General features: G+C 44.7%; 1 protein-coding gene across 14 annotated transcripts in view; it reads right to left on the reverse strand.

Moving 5' to 3' along the window:
• ITPR1 (inositol 1,4,5-trisphosphate receptor type 1) overlaps positions 1-20,476 on the reverse strand; it is a 342,499-nt gene that overhangs the window by 50,016 nt on the left and 272,007 nt on the right. For all 14 annotated transcript variants that reach the window (XM_053598949.1, XM_053598947.1, XM_053598946.1 and 11 more), the window contains 7 exons: positions 18,102-18,302; positions 16,501-16,611; positions 14,300-14,395; positions 11,444-11,566; positions 10,286-10,390; positions 6,669-6,861; positions 686-808 (listed from right to left, as the gene is read on the reverse strand). In XM_053598949.1, coding sequence (XP_053454924.1) covers positions 686-808; positions 6,669-6,861; positions 10,286-10,390; positions 11,444-11,566; positions 14,300-14,395; positions 16,501-16,611; positions 18,102-18,302 — 952 coding nt within the window. The remainder of the gene's footprint in view (positions 1-685; positions 809-6,668; positions 6,862-10,285; positions 10,391-11,443; positions 11,567-14,299; positions 14,396-16,500; positions 16,612-18,101; positions 18,303-20,476) is intronic.

The following is a 20,476-nucleotide window of genomic DNA, read 5'->3' on the forward strand; positions in this document are numbered from 1 at the left end:
AACACCTGCTGAACGCCACTAACAAGTCAAGGGGCCGCACATAGAAAGACGCCCCTCCTGTATTGGCCCCTCTGCCTTTTCTCAGTAAGAGGCATGGAATCTTTATGCAGATGACAGGGAGCAGACTGGGTGGGGGACCCATGAAGACCATGAACATTGCATTTTATCATGTGAATATGGCAAGCAGCTCTTAACAGACTAGGCATTTAAGGACATACGGTCTGCAGTCAAACAACTTTTTCCTCCCCTGCAATTCCCTAGCAGTCCCCTCTCCCCCCCCCCAAAAAAAAGAATCCAGAGATTTCTTACAAATTCTTTAGTCTGAAATTAATCCCAGAAGTATGGTGTAGGTAAACATTTACTAGACTAAGCATCAAAATATCTATTTCAGGGTCGGCTCTGTCATTAACTAGCTGTGCAACTTATGATTAACTCTCTCGACCTCTCTGAGACACAGTTTCTTTCCCAGTACATTTAAACAGGGGAGCTAAGATAGTTTTAATAGTATATAGCTTCTTCTCTTTCTCGATTAAAAAAATTATATGGATACATTTATATCATAAATATTTTAAGTTAGGTTTCAAACTAAATCTGTGGCAACAATGACAACCTCATTTTGTCTGAAAATGGAATCTATTAGGAAAATTTTAATTTTAATTTTCCTTAAAATTAAAAATATAGGTACCTCCTCGGACTCCTTTAAATGGGTAGAAAAACGCCACAAGCAGATTCATCAGGACGGCCAAGTTAAATGAAATGCTGCTCCAGAAGGACATGTTGCGGGCGCACCAGTACAGCACTGGCTGGGCTGTGGAGACAGGGATGAAGCCAGGTGAGGTTGGATGCCCCAGGAACGCAGCGCGGCCCTTCCTCCCGCTGTCCCCCAAGTCCACTTTTGTTCCCAGCTTTTACGCCAACAGTAAAAATGATTGTTTTGGACTCAGCACATAAGGACATCCGATTGGTTTATTTCTGTGTGGAGTAATTACTGGAACAGAAGATATACCAGGAATAAGGAAGAAGAGGAGAAAAGGAGAAGAGTCAGAGCAACTCAAAACCCCGTGTGCCCCAAGTCAGCACCATCTGCTGTGGAGTCGGGGGGTTATCCAGATTCACACACCGAGTCCTTGGTTCCCTGGACCAGAAGAGATATCCACAGAGTTCAATTAGCTTTTTAAGAGTGTGGGGCATGGGCAGGGAGGTTGGCCTAGCTGGGCCCCAGACCATGTGGTACCACACAGCCCCTGTGCTCAAATGCTCTATTAACTTGCTGGTCCCTAAAAACAAGACAATGATCCCTTTCCCCACATCAAGGCATTTGCCATTTCCCTGAAGTCTGATGATCATTCCTGGGTACAAGGAACTAGTGAGTGTGAGTTGCTGACTGGGTAGCCAACGGCAGAATAGTAACCAGTTTCGAAGGCAAAAGCACAAAAGGAATGTGGCACCAAAGCCACCACACAAGGGCAACAGACAGGTTGGCCCTGCCACCTTAATCCCTTGTTTCCTGTAGGGGACGGCTACCATGCTGCGGGGCATTCTCAGTCTGAGAACACCAAACCCATGGCCCACTTGGGTGCAGTGGTTCTTGTTCCTTTTTCTGTGAACTCTTTTCAGTGGTGCCTTACACTTGGGATAATGCTCAGAAATAGATGTGGTAGGAATAATTTTGGCATCCATGCCAGAAGCAAAGTTTCCAAAGTCAGTCTCATTCAACATTACTCCCCTCCAGAGAACAGCGCTGAGTAGGTGAGAATGGATCTCTGCTGTGTATTTCTTTTTCCCAATGAAGTCATCATTTAACTTCAGGACAGCAGCCAGTGATAATCCAATGGCCCTATAATAATGCCTGTAGCAGCAGCCAAGGTTTTGGGAGCTCCCATCCAAAATAAAATTACAGTACAATTAAATACAGCCCTGGGTAATTTAATAATTGCTCCTATCATGTTTGCACTTGCTAATAGGCAATGTTTCCAAACTATAGAGTTTTAGAGCTATGAGCAATCACCCGGTTTAAAATTCCTCATTGTATGAATGAGGGAAACTGAGGTCCAGCAAAGGGTGGAAACTGTGGTGATCGCCTTAGTCATGTTCCTGATCCTCTGGGGTCAGCAACAAGGATAAAGGTAAGTGACTCGTGTCGTTAATTCAGTAGAGGAGCTGACCAGGGTCTGGCCACTCCCCAGGTAGTAATTCACTTTTCTGTAAGTTAACTGCTGAAGCAAATTTAAGATAAGCCATTTATCTGCTCTAGAAATAACAAGCTATTGGTGTTTCTTCTGGGACCGAAGCCCATTTCTGATCTGGAAATGAAAACTCCAAAAAAGCATAGAAGAGATGAATGGCAAGGAGTTGGTAAGTGCTGAAGCTCAGTGATGGGCATGTGGGAATTTATTACACCCTCTTGCATCAGTGTGTGCATACAAAGCTCATACTTAGCAGAGGGGGGGCTGAAGGGAAGAAAGGCTATGGCAAAGTTCAGTGTTGGTCTATGTAAGCCAGCATTCTCTCCAGAGGGAGCCCTCAGTATCAGATGTGAGAACAGCCCCTGCAGGATACTTTAATACAAGTATAATAAATGGTCAACTCTGGCATACAGCTCACAAATAAATCTTATTTTTATAAGGGTAACATTCTACTTAAATTGTAGTGTCATTCTGAATCTGAAGATACTTTCAGTCCTTCAAATCAACTAGGTATTTATCTGGTTGCAAGAAGATACTTAGAGACTAACCTTGATGTGCAACATCTTTTATCTCCTGCGGCACCCGGAACTGTGCCCTTAAATCTCTCTTTCCAGACTCTTCTCCCGCTCTCCTTCCCCATACACTCTGCTTTTGCATCCCAACCAAGTGGTGGTTCCCTGAACACACCGCGTCCTCTTCAGCCTCCGTGCACTCCCTTTGTGGAGACTTAAAAACATGTTCATAAACCTCTTGATACCCTTCTCCTCAAGTGGTACACTTAATTCTCTTCCTCTTCAATGTGGGCTTAGCAATTTGCTTGCAACAAGCAAATGGAACGAAACCACTCGTGTGTGACTCTAAAGACAAGGTCATAAAAGCACTGTGGCCTCCTCCTTGCTCTCTCTACTGAATTGATCATTCAGTCTCAAGAAACTAACTGCTGAGCTGTGACATTCAAGCAGAACTATGAGAGTCCCTGTGGAGAGGAACTGAGATCTCCTGCCATCAGCCACCCACCAGAGCTAAGAGGTGGATCCTCAAGGTCCACTCAAGCCCTCAAATGATGGCAGCCCTGCCAGACGTCCTGGCTGCAACCCAATCAAAGGCCCTGAGCCAGGAACACCTAAGCTAAGCCACTCCCAGATTCCTGACCCTGAGAAATTATTAGAAAATAGTGTCTTAAGCCACTAAATTTTTAGAGTAATTTGTTAAATAGCAAGAGAAAGCAACTAACCTACCTTCTGTGGTAGACAAAATAATGGGTCCCCCCAAGACACCACATCTAAGTCCTTGGCAGACCTGTATGTGACACCCTGTAGGGGTGATTGAGCTCAAGATCTTGAGATGGGGAGGTTATTTTAGATTATCTGTATGGGTCTACTATAATCACAAGTGTCCTTATAAGTGAAAGAGGGAGGCAAGTTGGTCAGAGTCAGAGTGATAAGGAATGAAAATAGCTCCACCAGACATTGCTAGCCTCGAAGATGGAGGAAGCGGCCATGGGCCATTTACGCAGGCAGCCCCTAGAAACTGGAAGAGGCAGGATCCTCCAGAGGGAACACAGCCATGTCAACACCTTGATTTTAGCCTGGTGAGAAATTGACTTTTGATCTCCAGAACTGTAAGATAATAGATTTATCCTGTTGCAAGCTTCAGACTTTGTGGTAATTTGTTATAGCAACTATCGACCCAAATCCTAGCAACTCTTCTCAATGCTATTCAGACCCTGACTTTTCTCAAAGCCTTCCTTTTCCACACTTCCACAATGTATCAATGCTTGATTGTCACAGCTCTGGTCATAATCAACTCGGTATTAGAGCCACTTGCAAATATGCCTGCACTGTTTACCCACTTCAGATGGTAAGTCCAGCAGGAAGGAGTCACAGTGTTGGACTGTACTTACAGAATGTTTCTACTTCCTAGGGGCTACAAGTTGGCCTGGTTTAATACACCTGCTAATACACTCCAAAAAGTTGGAGTGCTGGGATCCTGAATGGCAAGCAATTTAACTGCAACCCCGGGTATCTCTTGGTAATATTTATTCCTGGTTTTTCGTTTGTTTTAAAGGAGCTGAGCCTTGCTGGACAACCTGGACACCATACATACTGGTGAGTCTGAAAACAATGAGGAAAAACCCCAAACAAGAAACTATGAGCATATCCAACGCTGCCTTGATTTCCACTTTCACTGTTTTCCAGCCCAGGGTTTCCACTTCATCAAGGCTAGGATCTTCAGGAGAGGATGTCAGAGAGAGGGTATGAAAGCAGGGAAGACTGTGTCTGTGGGTTGTGTAAATAAAGCAGGGAAGAGGGCTTGTGGAGAGCAGGGCAACTGGGTATTTTAATCCTGCAGAAGAAAACACTAAGCTGTATCAGACCCAGACCTGACTCTGTGCCTCAGTCCTACCTACAGATTTACTGAAGGACAGATGATCCTCTGTGATACCCAGGAAAAGATACAGCACCTATATGGATTAGCCAGAAAAATCTTTCCTGCACATTTATCTGAAGAGAAATAAGCTACTTAGAAGGGAAAAAAATGAATTTTGTTTTCATTGTATTTCTAATGAGTACATCTCTCCCTTCCCTAAATATGCAAAGCATATTTAATTCAGTTATTATTTTCAGGAGATAGTTTTGAAGCCAATTAAAATCTTTCAGTTGACAACTACAGTTGTGCTTAAGCTTCGCTGTAACAAAAACTGTTTTTCTAAAAAAGAAACACCGAAATAAAGGAAAGTATTAGCTAGAATGTAATATACACCTTGGACTAATTCGATGGCCATGCTGGAATAACTCAATTATCTTAACTCCCCACTTTATAGGTGAGAGCCTGGGAGCAGTTAAGTCCCTTGCTCCAGGGCCACAGAACCACTGGGTGTATCCTGGACCTTGGATCCCCACTTCTGGGGTAGAGGGACTCCTACCACCCCAGCTACCAACAACATCTCAGGAAGAGAGATCAGGAGAGACCTCACGTCCCTAGAATAGGTGAAAACCTTTTTGTTGGTTCATAAGCCTTTTGAAGAGCCTACAGGAGACACATATTATATATAAATATTTGATAACACAATTCTGAAAGAATGAATATACTGACCAATCTTGTAGACACATACACGGATAATAATAGAGTTTATTCACTATTATATCGATTTGGATACATGAATTCAGGATTATCTTCTAATTCTAGAATTATAGAACCAGTGAAGGACAAAAGCCACAAGTTCTCTCCTGTAAAACAGAACAGTTAAAAACGTGAGTATGAAGTGGGCCTATGTCCACCTTACTTTTGTGGACGGGGTACCTTTTTTCTCTTATTGCCTGAGCATGGTGCTATGTAAAAATTTCCATATTCCATGGTCTCAGAGGCAGGCTATGAAGACTCTGGTAGAATCGCATCCTAGCTCTTCTGAGGTCTGTGCCAAGGAGGGCGTGCATGCCAGTTTGGTCAGACAGAGACATGAAGCTGGGTGAGGTGGGGTCTGGCCCAGCCAGACATTTCATTAAGTTTGAAGGTGCTGGGTAGGGAGGGGCCTCTTAGAGAGGGCAAGAATATAGTGGAGTAGGAAGGAGGTGGGAACAGACTTTTTCACAAAACTGCTTGCATGACCCTCTCTGCCTCCAGCCAGATCTGGGGATATAGGGAGGCAGGTGTGTCCCTGCTCAGACTGGAAGGAAATCCAGGAGAGAACAAAAGCTCCCAGAAACAACCTCCAACCTGACTTTGCCCCAGCCAAACCCCACCCCACAGAAGGAAACATCACTAACTGTAGCTGGAATCCAGGGTTTCAAATAAAAAAATCCGGCTCCTGACTAACAGAAATAAAGCATGATCCTTTTTAAGTTGGTCTCAACAGCTGGTGCCAAGTGTATTCCTGGTACATTAAATCCCCAATGAAAATCAGGAGTGGAGAAGCTGTTTGGGGAACCCCTATAAACATGTTTTAGATGAGTAATTTCAACCCGACTGGCTGGGCTTCTCAACAGCACTCACTCATGAGCAACGATGCATCATCTTACGTGGCGAATCATTCCACTGCCTGTAAAATGATTTACGGCCTAAAATCCGAGTTACCCTATAAAAAGGAAAAATACGACGCTCCAGAGCAGGTGTGCTAGCAAATGAGCCATCAAGCTGTCTGAATTTCCTGCTCGAGTGAAACATCCTCTGAGCTCAAGGGCCTGCCCTCTCCCCACTTCTTTTCATTTTCTACGTAGAGATAGCACCAACAGGCCTTCTGACAGTCCTCCACAGAACTCCCCCATCAAGTCAAATGCTGCATGAAGGGAGTCTGTTCATCAGCAACAAAAGTGTGTGTGACTTCCCAGGGGTCCGAGGAGCAAACCATCACAAATTCCACCAGTGTTGCTCCTGCTCCAGGATAAACGCCCGAGTTTGTAAGCACCCAGAACCCATGGAGCCCGAGTTTCTGAGCACCCAGAGCCCATCTCCCTGCACTGTTGCAGGAGCCTCCTGACCCACCTCTCAGCTTTTTCTGCCAGTTCATCTCGTTGAAGAGGTCTTCAGAGCGCAGGAAGAAGTCGTTAATTTTGCTGCCTTGCTCATCCCTCTCCGTGGTGTAGTAAATTCGTAGTTTGGACTCCTTGGTTAGGAATTCACATATGCTGGGCACGGGAAAGACAATCTGTTCCATCGTTCGGTCTAATCTGACAATCTAGGGTGAAAGAATGGATGAGGTTCAACACTCATCTTTGAAAACTCCCACTAAGTAAGACTATTTGCTATTGGCAGTGGACTCGGTGTTCAAGATCAAATACGACACAATCTTCTTTGATTTTATAAACCCAGACTGGGCTGTGTGTCTCTTAGATTTACATAAAAAGATAGTCTTGGGAAGCCTAAAAGAGAATTTTTCAAACCTCACAGCCATGAATGTGACCAACTTTTATCTGGAGCAGTTTACTGTGTTTTGTGTGCTGATCCAGATGAGGCTACTACTGTTCAGTAGAACTTTCTGTAATGATGGAATGATTCTGTGTTTGTCAGATCCAAAAGGACAGCTGCGAGCCATGTACGGCTAGTGCAACTAAGGAGCAGAATGCTTAATTTTATTTAATTTTAATTTAAATAACCACACCTAGCTAGTGTGTGACTGTCAAAATGGAAAGTACATTGTTAGCCAGTGGTACCAATCTCACCTAAGACCCTTTCTCTAATATAAAATTGGGTTATTTTTCCCAGATAGGAGCTTGGAAAAGATCTTTGGTTTATACCCCATTGCAATGACCTCTATCTCTTATCAAAGTACCTAAAACATATGACATGTGAACTAATGCAGCCGACTCGGGGACAGCAGTCATTGCTCCTACACTAGCTTTGTGGGCTCAGACACCTTGCATTTTCCTCCATGCCTTTCCTAGACTGGCTCAATTCCCACAGAGGAGGTAGTCTGGTCTGGAGAGCTCAAGTTCTAGGACACCTGACTCTGTCACAGCCCCAAGGGGCAGAGATTTCAAAAGGGCCATGGGTTGCCGCATGACAGGAGACAGAGGCCTGGCCTCCCTCTTTATTCTTCCTCCCCAGAGGCTGGAGAAGTCAGGTGAGGCTCAGGAAAACACTCTCACAAGAAGAGCTGGTTCTTGCCCTCTCATCACCTTTGTTCCCAGATGCAGCAACACAGGTGACTCAGGTCAAGTTGTAGTGGGAAACTCTCTCAGAGGTGAGACAGGTTCCCACACGGTCCTGGCTCCATAAACTCCAAGGGCCAGTGCTTCTAGCTGGACATCAGGTTATGGATGGCTTAGTTACCATACTGACTCTGGCCCAGCACCCAGCCTCATTTAAATGGACTTGTGATGTAGGGGTTAGTGACCAAAAGCCGCACACCTGCCAGCTCCCCAGGCCAACTCTGCATGCTCACAGGCTCAAGGACCAGCACTGCAGTGTACTACTGTAAAGAGCCTGCCTGCGTTATTCTGTCAAGCGGGCTTGAGCTCTGCCCTTCCTTCCACTGAAGGAAAAAGACAGATGTACGTCTGGGTTCAGGAGGGAAAGGAGGAATAGACAAAGGAGTCTTCTGGTAAGAAGTGAGTTCTAGACTCCAGGGCAACCCAGCCTAACTCAGCAGAGTGAAGACACGGGGTCTGTGAGGAAAGCCCCAAGTAGTAACAGAGCATAAGTAATTCCCTAGGGCAGTGGTTTTCAACCTTCCTAACGCCCCAATGTATTTTCATTGTTAAAAATGGGTTGCGACCCACAGGTTGAGAACCACTGCCCTAGGGAAACTTGAGTGTTTGGGACACTATCTTTGTTTACTTTTCTATCATTTAAGATCTACATGCCTGGGCGGCGCCTGTGGCTCAGTCGGTAGGACGCCGGCCCCATATACCGAGGGTAGCGGGTTCAAACCCGGCCCGGGCCAAACTGCAACCAAAAAATAGCCGGGCGTTGTGGCGGGCGCCTGTAGTCCCAGCTACTCGGGAGGCTGAGGCAAGAGAATCGCTTCAGCCCAGGAGTTGGAGGTTGCTGTGAGCTGTGTGAGGCCACGGCACTCTACCGAGGGCCATAAAGTGAGACTCTGTCTCTACAAAAAAAAAAAAAAAAAAAAAAAGATCTAAATGCCTTTTTCTTTTTTTCTTTTATTAGACTTAGAATGGGCAGTCACAAGAACTTATTCTCCTCACAGGCTGGGGGACTTTGTTTAGCCCTCTTAACCCTATCAGGTTTTAGTCTTCTCCCCAGCAAGCCAAGGGGCTCCCTAACATGAGCCCCAAGCTTCTGTCTTCCTGTCATGTACTATGTCACCAAGACCTGAGGCTTGTCTCTTAAGGGCTCTAAAGGACAGAACGACCCTTTGGTCAAGGTTAACGAAAAATCAAGAATATCTGTTCACATGCACTGGCATGGCTGGCTAATCAGTGAAATGACACAAATCATTAAGGCAACCCAGAACACACTCTTCAAACAGCTCCATTCTGAACATTTTATGTCGCCCAAAGGAGTCTTAGTTCTTTAAAATCTTTGTTCTAACAGTAATATTGAACTTGTGCATTTCCTCATTAGCAAAACACGCACAGCATCCCTTACTTCCTAAGACCCCGAGGGGGAAGTCTGTGTTCGCTCAGACGCTAATGCAGGTGATACAAAACGCCCCACGGGCTCAGGGTCCAGACAGATCAGGATTAAAACCTCAGCTCTGCTACTGGCAATCAGACAAGCTACCCCACCCCTCTGAGCCTTATGTCAGAGTTTCCCCATCTGTAAAATGAAGGTGATACCAATTTGCTCACAGAGGAGCAAATAGTTTCTCTTTTCCAGAGAAAACTATAAAGCTTTACTGAGAGAATTTAACAAATCAAATTTTCAATAAAATAGCACTGTGTGTGGCTTCCTTTTAACCCAAGGCTGCCCCCCTCCTGCTTCTGGAATTTTAGCAAGCCCTAGAAGAGGCTCCCTGCTCACCTCAGGGACATCTCCGTGCTCACAATACATCATGACTTTCCTCTCTTTTCAAAAATAAAAAAACAAAAACCCACAGATTGCATTGTAACACTTCCCTGGGGAAAACTTCCTAGCATTTCTGCTCTGCTCTGGGGGTGCAGTCCAGGTCGACAAGACCTGGCCAGATCTGGGCTGCTCTCCCTGAGGGCTCACTGACCTCCTGCCTTGAGGGTTTGTTCAGCCTTAGAATTTTCCCACCTCCAGGCTGTCATCTGCCATTATTTCCCAAGTCTGAAAAGCTCCTGCCTTTACCTCTGCCTGCTACATCCCTCTGTTCTTTAGCATTTGCATTAGTTAGATGCCATGCCTTCAGGACAGGGCTCCTTAACCATCACAATCTATAGCAGGTCCCCCTGCTGGACTTTCTTCTGGTGCCTTCCACTGTCCTCCGGCCTCATCAGAATTCACAATGAATGAGACTCACTCCTGTGAGTGAGTGAGTGAGTCTCATTTGCTCAGGGTCCAGCTCCCCACCAGCCCTCAAGCAGGATCATCAATGTCTCAGGCATCACCTGGTATTTAGCACCCAGCAGCTGTTCACACATTTTTATTGCTCAGCCAAATGACCCCATGCCGGCCCCAGCATGGGCCACTGCACGCTGAATGTGGGCCGTGCCCTGGGCTTTCTCTGCTCTTACCTCTATCTGTGCTGTGTGTTTGGCATAAAACTCCAGAGCTTCGTCTCCATCCACTTGGCCACCAGGTTTCAGCATGGTCTGAAGTTCTTTGTTATGCCGAGCCAACTAGAACACAAGGATAGAAATACAGGGGTCGGTTTTCTTCACAGCAGGAACGTAAGATCTTTTCTAACTTTGGGAATAAAGAGAATGCTTAATAACCAGTGGCAAGCCAAAGGGCAGAGGCATCAGGAGGCTCACTCCATCCCATCAAGGTTTGCTTTGCACTGGAGCTATTTTTGAGAGCTTGGTAGAAAAGCATGGAAAGCTCATACCCACATAAGGTCCCACTTTCCTTGGTTTTGTTAGTTAGGTGGGAGAGAGATGGGCTTTTCTGTACAGCCCACGGAGCCTCCATTCAGAATGTTCGGAAACCTTCTCAATGGCTAGATGCTGGTCACAGAGGAAATAAGGGGCAGGAGACCATCTGAAATTCTTCAGCCAACATATCCTAGCAGGGACCTGCCAACCTCGGGTTTAATACTGTCATCACTTTACATCTAGTTTTTATACCTGAACTTAGTAAAAGGGACAGGAAACTCAAGCCTCCAGCAGGGTTACAGCCTTCCCATACACACCAGAAAGTTCAAGGCACATGAAAAAAGAGGAAGTATTTTTCAAAAACTCAGCTACTGGGGAAGAGAATTATGAAATACGGCATGTTGGTGCCAGGACATAAAGTATTATCGTATGCCCAAAAAGGGAAACAAAAGGAAGTCATAACAAGTTCCCACAGATTTCCAAATGCAATAGGTGAGGAAGCTGGAGCCTATTTCTTTACGTTGTTAAGAGAGACTCATCAATATTTATAAAAGCCTAAGACTTCTTTCAACTATTTCCAGACAAAGTCATAAACCATCTAAGTGTCACTTCTTGGGGATGAATGAATTTAAGAAGTGTGGGGATTTCCAACTATGTGACCCTACAGTGGAAAAATGGAAAAGTCCTGGAACTCAGTACACTGGGTCACACTGCCAAAAGCACCTGTGAGCCACATTCACATTGAGTGCAGACAGCTTTAAAGCCTTAAAGGAAAAGTGAGTCTAAAGGGTGATTCTAGCTTGGAACCTTGGCCCGCAGGGAAGCCGCATCTGGAGGGAGTGCAGGGAAATGGCGTACCTGATGAGCTAAGATGTAGATGTTGTGCCCCACATTCCTGGGGGAGGCAGCTCCATCTTCACCATTTTCTCCATCTTCAAACTCCACTTCACCTTGCATGTAGGCCTTCTTGATCACCTCCACCTGCAAGAAAGGGCAAAAGAACAACACTCCTATTTCAAGGAAGACTCACATGCACTGGGTGGACAACACTAACTCTCCTCCCACCTCCAGGGGCAGACACTGCCCCTTAAGCTCAGCGCTCTTTCCTATCAAAGCCTGGACTCAGCCTCGGAAACCTTCCCCATACTGTCACCGTCAGTCAATACCAATCAACCTCCACTGAGGTGACAAAAGAAACTCATTTGCTTTATGGAGACCAAGAGCCAGTTTGCAACTGGCTCATACCCTTTTACTTTAGAAAGGCATACTGGGGCCTGGGGCAGTGGCTCTCGCCTGTAATCCTTGCACTCTGGGAGGCTGAGGTGGATGGACTGCTTCAGTTCAGGAGTTCCAGACCAGTATGAGCAAGAGAGACACCCTGTGTCTACTCAAAAAAAAAAAAAAAAGAAAAAGAAAAATTAGGCATTGTGGCAGGTGCCCGTAGTCCCAGCTACTTGGGCTGAGGCAAGAGGATCTCGTGAACCCAAGAGTTTGAGGTTGCTGTAAGCTATGACACTATGGCACTCTACCTATGGTGACAGAATAAGATTCTGTCTCAAAAAAAAGAAAAAACCAAGAAAGGCATATTGAACGTAGACTAGAAGCCAGACTTCTCCTATCTTTAAATTTCTTCCCACCCAAACTCTCCTTACTCTCAGCCTTTGCCATGTCAGGAAAAAATAAGAAACCCATTGGATTTTAGGAATAGCCAATAAAACTATTTAATGAATCTGAATTTTTCCCTGTTCCCTACAGCCTACTCTACGTGAAAACAGTAGGATGAACTTCTAATATCTACTGAGCACTTCCTATGTGCCGAGCACTGTGTGTAGTATTTTGACAATCTTTCAAAACATTGAATGTTCACAGACATTTTAGAAGGTATCAGAGATTCCTGCTTTTGCTTTTTATGGATGAGGAAGCAGAGTCTAAGAGATAAAAGGACATTTCCTCAAGTCACAGGCAGTGAGCTGGGATTTGAACTTAGCCCTATTAGCCTTCACGGTGGCATGACTCTGCCCATTAAGAACCTGTGCACGTGGCTCACCACAGCCTTAGCACACATTTCTGGAGCCCTCTTACCATTCCCATGCACCTTTGTCTCTTGAGAGTTGAGACCTCGCATCTGAAGCCCCACACCCACTCCACCTGGCACAGTGCCTTGGGCAAAGCTTGGTGTGGCCGAAGTCTATCAAATTAATCATTCTCTTTGATGATTCAGAAGCCATTTCAGCCTCCTGCATTGCCGACAGGCCATGACTCTGAATTGTTCCTCATATCCAACGCTAAGCATGCAGAGGGCCATCCATTTCCGTACTGACACCAAGTCAGGCCCTGAAATAACTCTGGAGATGAGAGCCTCACTCTCCATTCCCTGCTAGTTCTCTCTCATACCAAATCAGAGGGCCAACACGTTGCACAGATAGGACATGAGGACGAGAATGCACACACGTGCTGGGGATATTAGAGCTTTCTTGCTATTTGAATTCTTAGAACAGTGTTCCAGGAAGCCGTGAGCCAGAATGATGTTCTCCCACCACCAGGGGGCAACCAAGGAGCCGGCGGCAGCCCGAGTACTGGATGGTGACATTTTTCCCCCCTAAGATATGTCAGAAGGAAGAGCTGGGTGTGTTCTTGATTCATGGGACCTGGAATGGGGGCTCTGCAAGGTCAACCAGTCCCTATTCAAGAAGGATAAACCCTAGCCTCCCCAGTAACCTGCAGTTACGTAAGTTGTTATATAAACTTGGGAGAAGACTTCCATCTCAGGCTGAGCACTCACTCCCTGACCTCAGAGATCAAAGAGCTGAGCTGCTCTTAACTTTATTTAAAGAAAGACATAAAGGGCCTTTAGCCTGGCCCCAAGTGCACATCCAGGGCGCCAGGAGGCAGAAATGTTTTAGTGCCCTCATTTGAGTCTGTCAGTTACAGTTTATTTGCATGGGGGCAAAGTCCAGATAGAGAGTTCTGTCCTCAACGCATGCCACCTGCCTCTGACAGCTGCTCGTCTCACAGTTTGCAGCAACCTGGAAGTCACAGCCAATTGTGAATATCACCCCTCAAAAATAAACCAGATCATGTTTTCTTTAAAAGAAACAAACACTGGCATCCAAAAAACACACTTCTGTTGCCCAGACTACTGGCACCAAGAGGAGATGTGAATTCTTCAGCACTAGACAAAAAAGATATGGCTGAAATGCCAGCAGTAAGTGAAGAATGAGAAGAAAAAGCACTTTAATTCACCAGGGGTCTACCGGTGCTGGGTGCTGTGCTAAGGACGTGAACGTGAATCTTCTCACCTAGTCTTCAAGACAAACCACCTCCCACCAGGATCCTCCCCCATGACTAGGTAATGCAACCATCTTTCTTTTACAGATCAGGAAGGGGATCAGAGAGCTCAAGTGACTGGCCAGGGTGACACAGCAGCAAAGGCAGAGCTATGGACTTCCACTCAGATCTGCTGGGCTCCCTGACCACACCCTGCTCACCATTCACACAGGGAGGCTTCGGCATATGCTCCGTGCTGGAAGGAGGAGGCACAATACCACGTGTTCAATGCAACACTTCACTTCTCAGCCAAGGGATGAGAAACATTTACACTTCTGAATTTGGAGAATGTTCAAGAAAGCTCAAGAAAGCAGACCCTCTGTTCTGCCCCCAGTCTTGCTCCGAGGCTCCTTGGTGCCCTGGTTAGGGCTGTGTCTCCCCACTCACCAGCTCCTTGGGCCTCATGTTATAAAGGATCCTCTCTGCGTTTTCACTGTCATGCCTGCTTTCCATGATGGCCAGGAGCAACTTGGAGGCATTGTTCTAGTTGGAGAAAGAGAGGGAGAGGACATGTGGAGGGGCCGCTCAGGGGACTGGCCTGGGCGTGTGTGCCCAGTTGACACAGTGCGGCACCCTGGTGACAAGAATCCTCCCCCTCCCCCCCCATGGGGAAGCCCTGCATCAAGGCAGAGAATGTACCACTTCAGACCCCAGAGACGTGCGTGCAGAATCTGATTTGGGTCAAAAAGGCACATACTTGTTAAGGAATACGTGTTATGACTAATGTTAGCTGGTACGAGTTTTAGCAGACGTTGGAAAATTAAACATGGGTACTTGTGAAACACAGTCACCCTCATGATGACAGTGGCCAAGAAGAACCTGCTATATATTTAGCCCCATGATGCCTTCAGGGTGGGTGTGGTTACAGACTCCGTTGCGCGGAGTTGCAGGCCAGAGAGGACAGACAATAAAGATAATTCCTCCCTGTCTTAAAGTATTTCTATCAACCCTCATAAGCCTTAATATAATATTGAGAGCACAGCTGGTACTAGCCAGCAAAAGTGATCCAGAGGAACACCGTACATGTGCCCAGCCATAACTTCCCATTACATTAAAAATGCTCCTGTGTCCCATCCCACACTTCCTGGTTTGACTTCATTTTAGGCTTTGGGGCTCTGATAATCTCTATCTTTCTCTGTGTGTAGGAGTTGAAAGTTGTTTTTTTTTTTTTTTTTTTTTTAATGAGAAAGGGGTCTTTTTCCTCCCCAAGCTTAGGTCACAGTAGTTCAGTCAGAGTGCTGAGTTATCACAGGGCAGGAATTTCTATAATAATCTGTAGATGACTGAATTCATTGAAAAGGTCACAAAAATGCTGACCAGAAGCACAGGAGATTCTCGTCATGTACGTTCTGATAAATGGTAGCCAGGTATGTGAGGTTGGATAATTTTCAAGTCAATTCTCAAACAAAATTTGTTAAAAATGGTGAAAACTAAAAAATCCAAACACCCCAATCAATTAATAGTTCAGATTCTCAACTCTAAATACTAAGGAAAAAATAAAAATAATTGTGCTAGTCCTGTAGGTTCTGTTAATCCCCTCTTTAACGTTCCTTCCTATGGCACTCACTCTTCATGTAATGAATACAGAGCACACTCTTCATGTAATAAGTACAGGTCAGCTTTTCGGCTAAGCCCTGTATTTCTAGACCCTTTCCTGATGATAAAGTGCCTACTGCTGTATATGGGTAAAGGAGACCTCAACATGCCCCAACATGGGAACATGGTAACAGTTAAAAAGGAAATGTTCTCACCAAGACTAATATGTTTCAAGACACACTTTGGATACCTGATGGGCTCCAAGCTCAATTCTCGGAATTGAAACTTTGGATTCTTAAGAAACTTTGGAATTCCTAAATAGGGATGATGGGGGAGGGGGGGTACACGTAAGAAATCAACATCTAGAATCAACATTCCATAAAGCTGGGTGAGTATTATGGGGAATCCTTGTGTCACACACAGGGCTTACACACTGGCCACCTCTAAGTCTTCAATTTGTACACAATTCAGAGAAACTCAGCAGAGGCCTGTGGGCACACATTTGGTCAGTGTAATTTTCCTTATTTTAAACCAACATCATTAACCACTCTTTAGCTAAATCAATAACAGAATAGAAAAAGGTGTTCCTTTGATTAAATTAATACAAATAGATTTTTTTTTTTGCCCTGGATAGGCTTATTTGCACTATTCTTCAACTGGCCCATTTTCTTCACAAGGTGGGGTGGGGCGAATACCAAATACCATAGAGAAAACCCAGTTTCCACTGTTTCTCTCTTTGTGCCTTCAAGAACCAAGGCTTTTAGTGCTTCGATGCTGTTTGAATTTGTTTCTCAGCTTTGAGAGACGGGGTCTTCATTCCAGGTGACCTAACAGTTGAAAAGCTGGTGTTCTGTCCTAAGACCCTTATTTGTAAGGGAAAGACTGAAGTTACACATTTTAGTCAGAACTTGCAACCTGGATTATCCATTTAGTTTACGAGAATTGTCTTTAATATTTAGTGTCACAACTGTGACCATGTCACACGCTGAGGCAAAAACACAAAAAGAACTGTTTGTACACGGTGCTGTCTTCTGCTCTCCTTTCCCACTTGCCTTCAGTTCTAACACGAGGTCCATCCTCTTCTTTCCCAAAGGATTGATGTCGTTAAGGATCAGGGCTGTGATGATGTCTATGCCATTGGATTCATGGGTGGCTATGCAGTTCTGAGCAAAGACACAGAGATATTTACACAGACGCTGCTCATAAATCAGACGTCAAAGGCTGACAAGCTCAACTGCTATTTCAACACAATGCTTACCACTCCCAGTAATGTCTCTAGGGGAGAGCTGCAAATTTTCCGTGAGAAAGTGGTAAAAATAAAAGACAGATGAAAATCTCTAGTTTCAGAATTAACAGTAAACAGGAGGAAAGTCCCCAGGCACTGTAACTGATAAATTGGTTGTGTCTAATCCAAATCGTGCAAGCATTAGTTGGCTTTTGTTCTTAAAGGAAAATATGGTGTATGACTGATACCAAGTTGCGAGCCCTTTTTCCCCTTTCAAGGTGTGTTCCATTCTCTCTATAATGATCATTTATCATATTTTTAACTTTAGCTTAAGGCTTAAGCTTGGAAAGCAAGTTTCCTGTTTAATGCACACAATATCAAAATTAATCATCTTCCCCCAGGTAAGATCCCCATTTACAGTACAATCCACTCCACTCTGTCTCTTTCAACAGGCTTCTGTTTGGCAGAAAAGCAAACTTGAGGTAATAAGGAAATTCACTTCGATGTCAAATAAAGACTTTCTCCCAAGCTTGTTGTATGTTTTTTTGTTCCTTTTCATTTTAACTAGGACTACACCATCTGCTTCATCAGGGAACCAGGAGAGGAAAATGGATCTAACGAATGTTATCTTCACGTTCACAGACAACTTAGCCCAGGTTTTTAATAGGCAGTGAGTTGTCTCCCATTAACCACTTTCTTCCTCTGAATTAAGGTTGTGGCTCTCTAAGTAACACAGACTCTCATATTTTCCCTGGCCACTGAGTTTAGAACTGGCCACTTTAAGCCTTGGTCTACCCTCTTCAACCAGGACTAAGCTATAACTTGGAGTTAAAAATCACACTCGGCACCAATGCAAACAATTCAGAGTCTTCAAGACGCCATGTACAAGTGCTATCTCTACTCGAGGAAAAAAACTATCAGATTGTACTCCCAACACATACTTCTTAAGAGGCCAAAGTCAAGACTACTGGTCTTTCATTTCCCTGAAGTCCATGGTATTAAAAAATATCCTCATGTTACTTTCATGCTGTCTGGTGTAGCAATTTTCTTCTCTCTAGCTAGGTTTAAACCCCTTTCAAATACCCACCCTTTGACCTTTCCTGGGATTTAAAATAGATCAGTGTTGTCTGGTTCTAATTTCAACCCCACTTTATTACCTATGCCTAAAAGTCAAGTTAAAGTTGGACATTCAAACCAAATCAAGCCAAACCATACCAAGCCAAGCATAGAAACCTAGGGCCATCATTAGTAAAGTTCTGAAGTATAATAAAGCATGGTGGCTACTTTTTGACTGCTGGAAAAAGGCCTCTAGTCTCACTGACTCCCTAGGCTGATGGGCAGATGCTATGTGACTCCTGAACTAGTTCCTGTTAACATTTCCAAAATGAGAAACTTTGTTTTCCCATCTCTGAACAAAAACGCAATTACCTGGTTCTCATGGCATGGTCCTTGACAATACTCAGTCAGACTCTCCAGGGTTTGGTTGATAAGTGCAACGTTCTTTTCGTTTATATACAATCCGAGGAGACCAAGGCCTCCAGTTGTGCTTCCACAAATACAGTCCAGAAACTGCAGCGTCTCACATACCAAATTGTAGTTAGTCTTATTATTTTGGCAACGAAGGAAGTTCTGTAATTGGGTAGGCCCCGGGTGGCGAAGCAAAGACAGAAGAAGGAAAACATCATTTATCCTGCCATGTTGACCATCCCTATGAGGTTGGTACTCTGGGCTGATCGGCAATTATGCAGACAGATGCAACATGAGATGGAGCAAAAGAGTCGCCCTGGTCTCTGGTGATGGTCACCCAGTGGACTTGGTCTATGGCAATGGCTGCCAACACTGTGGTGCTTGCCAAGGTGTCTTTATATGAAATGCAGTGCTCCTCTGAGGGGGCCCACTTCAGACTCCAATACTCTTTTGAAGTCCTTATTTCTGCACTCACTTCTTACTCCTTTCTCCATTCCTGCCCAGCCCCTGCCCCCTGACATCAGGTGTTAAGTTCAGAGGCATGCAACATTTCCAAGGACAGTGGTTATGTTGAAAAGATGATGGTCTGGTCTGGGTGCTGAATGCCCAGAACTTAGTACTGGGGATGATTAACCATAAAATGAAGTGTGATCAGCTGGCTTAAGCCCAGTGCTCTGGTGGGAACCTGGATTATCTTGCTTGGCCATTTCTATATTAAAGGAAGGGGTAAGAGTGAGTCAACGTGTGTGTGTTTGTGCCTGAGGATGTATTCTCCAGGTAAACTCCGTAATGTCCGCAAGAGACATAGAGCAAGATACTTCCTCAACAACATGAGGCTACATTCAATCGCATTCAGCAGGGTGTTTTGACAAGTGGATTGTTGTCAGAGGCTCCAATAATCTATTCATTAAAAAGCATCAAAAATAAACTATATTCTTTTTCTCACAGTCATAAAATTGGCATATACTTAATAGAGAACATGGGTAATGCAAAAAGATATGACCAAAAGACAAAAAAAATGTAATCTTTTACCTGGTAATTCTATTCACAAAGTATGCACCGGATGTTCAGTGAACGAGAGAAAACTAAATGCCCATCAACTGAGAAATAGTTAAATGAATTCTAGCATATCAATATAATATGATATTATAAACTAGAAACACTGACTAGATCTGCATGGGTCAATATGGAAAGATCTTTAAAACATAGTTAAGAAAAGGCAAATAGATCAGTATGTTTCAAATGCTGCCATTCAAATACACAGAAAAAGAGGTCTCCTAGCACTCTGGGAGGGTGAGGTAGGTAGATTGCTTGAGCTCAGGAGTTCAATACCAGCCTGAGCAAGAGTAAGACCCCATCTCTAAAAAAAAACAAAAAACAGCCAGGCATTGTGGCAGGCGCCTGTAGTTCTAGCTACTTGGGAATCTGAGGCAAGAGGATTACTTGAGTCCAAGAGTTAAGGTTGCTGTGAGCTATCACGCCACAGCACTCTGCCCAGGGCAACAAAGTGAGACTCTTTCTCAAACAACAAACATAAAAACCAAAAACAAATACATAGAAAAAGGACTGGACTGATAGAGCTTAAACCAGCAACAATTCAGAAAAAAGGTAACTCATAGCGAAATACTTATTATCATTTCAGCCTTTATAAGAAGAATATATTCATGTATGACTTGTATAATTAAAACATTTGTAAATGCACATATTAAAAGCTGCAAACCAAGTTCAACGTTCTACTCATCAAACTAACGACCTCTGACTGCAAACTAAATCTAAGTCTCTTTTGCTCAATAACAAATTCAGGTCCTGGTGAGAGGTTGAAGCAAAAAAACATGATTTGGGACCACGTGTGGGCTTTCATAAGATGATAGATTATTTCTCCAAGACAGTGGTTCTCAACCTTCCTAAGGCTGCAACCCTTTAAAATACAGTTCTTATGGGTCATGACCCACAGGTTGAGAACTGCTGCTCTAAGGGGTCATGGAGGAGTGCTGTTCAGGATGAGGGCAGCTACTGGGAGGACTGGTTGGCCAAGGGTGACATTCACAGCATGGCCCTCAAGGCCCATTTGTCTCACTGCTCCCACCAAGGCCCATCTGTCTCTTTAAGTCCTGTAGCACTGCTCCCACTACACCCCTCTCGCCTAGGTGATCTCACTGTTCCCATTGTACCCTCTCTGCTTGGTGACATCATCACCCCATCATGCCCCTCTGCTCACTGATGTCATTGCTCCCACCACACCCCTCTCTCCTAGGTGATGTCACTGTTCCCTCTCTGCTTGGTGACATCATCACCCCATCATACCCTCTCTGCTTGGTGACATCATCACCCCATCA

The sequence above is a fragment of the Nycticebus coucang genome, chromosome 8 (genome assembly GCF_027406575.1).
Source record: "Nycticebus coucang isolate mNycCou1 chromosome 8, mNycCou1.pri, whole genome shotgun sequence".
Taxonomy (NCBI): domain Eukaryota; kingdom Metazoa; phylum Chordata; class Mammalia; order Primates; family Lorisidae; genus Nycticebus; species Nycticebus coucang.